Raw genomic sequence first — 1,527 nt, 5'->3', positions numbered from 1 at the left:
GGCCGGGGCCGGGGGGCTGGTGGCCTACCCGCGGCTGAAGCTGAAGATCATGATCCGGGACAAGCTCATCCGCGACGGCATCAACCTGAGCAAGCCCCCCTACTCCAACAAGGTAAGAGGGGCTGTGGTCCCAGGTGCGCTGCGGCTGTGGTGGCAGTGGGACGAGTGCTCCCACGGGCGAGGGTTGGGGGGCATCCCCCTGGAGGTGAGGGGTCTGGCAGAGCCTGGTTCCACCTCTGCCATGCTCGGGTGCTCAGTGTTTCAGCTGTGCTTGTGGCGTTTTCAGAGGGAAACGTGGTGGCATCGACCAAGAGATGAGTTGGGGTCCCGCCTCTGCCGTGCACTCGGGCTTGGCGTCTCGGCTGTGCTTGTGGCATTTCTGGATGGAAATACAGGCAGGACTTTGCACCAGCCAGGTGTGAAGTGGGGCCAGAGTAGGTCAGATCCATCAACGCTTGTTGGCCTGATGTGGACTTACCGGGTGGTGCGGTGTTATGCTGTGTTTTGGTTTGGTTTCGCCTGGGTTTTTTGTTTTGGTTTGGTATTGTTTGGGGTTTTTTTGGCATTAACCTGTTCTTTTAGTCCAGTCTGATTGGGGTGTGAAGACAGAAATTGACAGGATGATCTGAATGGTTTGGGGTTTTGTTTGGTTTTGTGTTTTTTCCTTTTCTGCGAAACGTTTCAATTGTGTTGGAGAGTGATGGCTTCTCTCTCATCTGTTGTTGAAGGCAATACATTAGTGTCAGTTGGTGAAAAGGCTGATGAAGCAACTGGTAACCTGGCTGGAGGAACAACTCTTTCTGTTGCCCGAGTTTATTTACTGGAGGATGGTAGTGCCTGGTAAACGCTGGAACTATTAATCAGCGCAGCTTGGTCTATATCCAGGACACACGGTCTGCTTAAAGACCAGAAAACTTCAGGTCTCAGAAAAGTACATTCGAGTTTGATGAAACTCAAATATTTACCTAGTTCTTGACTTTTGAAACGTTAAAATGTAAGATTAATGTGATTTGAAAGATAGAAATTGTTTTGTATAAGCCTTCTGTAGGTTCTTGCTGAAAACATCATATGCAGAATAAATTAAAATACAGAATTAAATGGATGATACAATGAAAGAGGAAAGGAATTGTGAAAGAAAACAAGGTGTTATAATGCCTGGTTGCTTCAGAGTTCAGAATGAAGTGCTTCAAAGTTGTTTGATGAGCAAAGATGCCTGTATTTTCTTTAATGATTTGAAGTCTGACTTTTTGGAAAGACTGAGCAATTACAGTTGACCTTCAACTTGTGGATAATATTTACCTCTGAAGAGGTTATGAAGGTATGAAAGCAAGGTGACAGGGAAGTCTACAGGTCTGAGCTGCCAGAAATGTGTGGAATTAAATTTGGGAATTCATTATCTGCTGCAGGGAACCTGGATGTGTGGATAATGAGTAAAATCCGACTTGGATAATATGGAGATGTAGATAGTAAGACTGATAGGCAGTAAATTTCAGGACTCCAGTTGGTGATAGACGGCCACTAGTCACT

The 1,527-nt window shown here is 46.2% G+C and overlaps 1 protein-coding gene across 1 annotated transcript in view; it reads left to right on the top strand.

Moving 5' to 3' along the window:
- The window catches only part of SAMD5 (sterile alpha motif domain containing 5), a 1,095-nt gene extending 251 nt beyond the window's left edge, over positions 1–844 (top strand). Inside the window, exons 2-4 of the mRNA XM_010000010.1 lie at positions 14–112; positions 287–434; positions 729–844. Coding sequence (XP_009998312.1) covers positions 14–112; positions 287–434; positions 729–844 — 363 coding nt within the window. The remainder of the gene's footprint in view (positions 1–13; positions 113–286; positions 435–728) is intronic.
- Positions 845–1,527: the final 683 nt, after the last annotated feature.

Source organism: Chaetura pelagica, unplaced genomic scaffold (genome assembly GCF_000747805.2).
Source record: "Chaetura pelagica isolate M959 unplaced genomic scaffold, ChaPel_1.0 scaffold135, whole genome shotgun sequence".
In the NCBI taxonomy this organism is placed as follows: domain Eukaryota; kingdom Metazoa; phylum Chordata; class Aves; order Apodiformes; family Apodidae; genus Chaetura; species Chaetura pelagica.
Note: the sequence above shows the minus strand (reverse complement) of the source record. Positions and strands in the feature narration are given on the sequence as shown.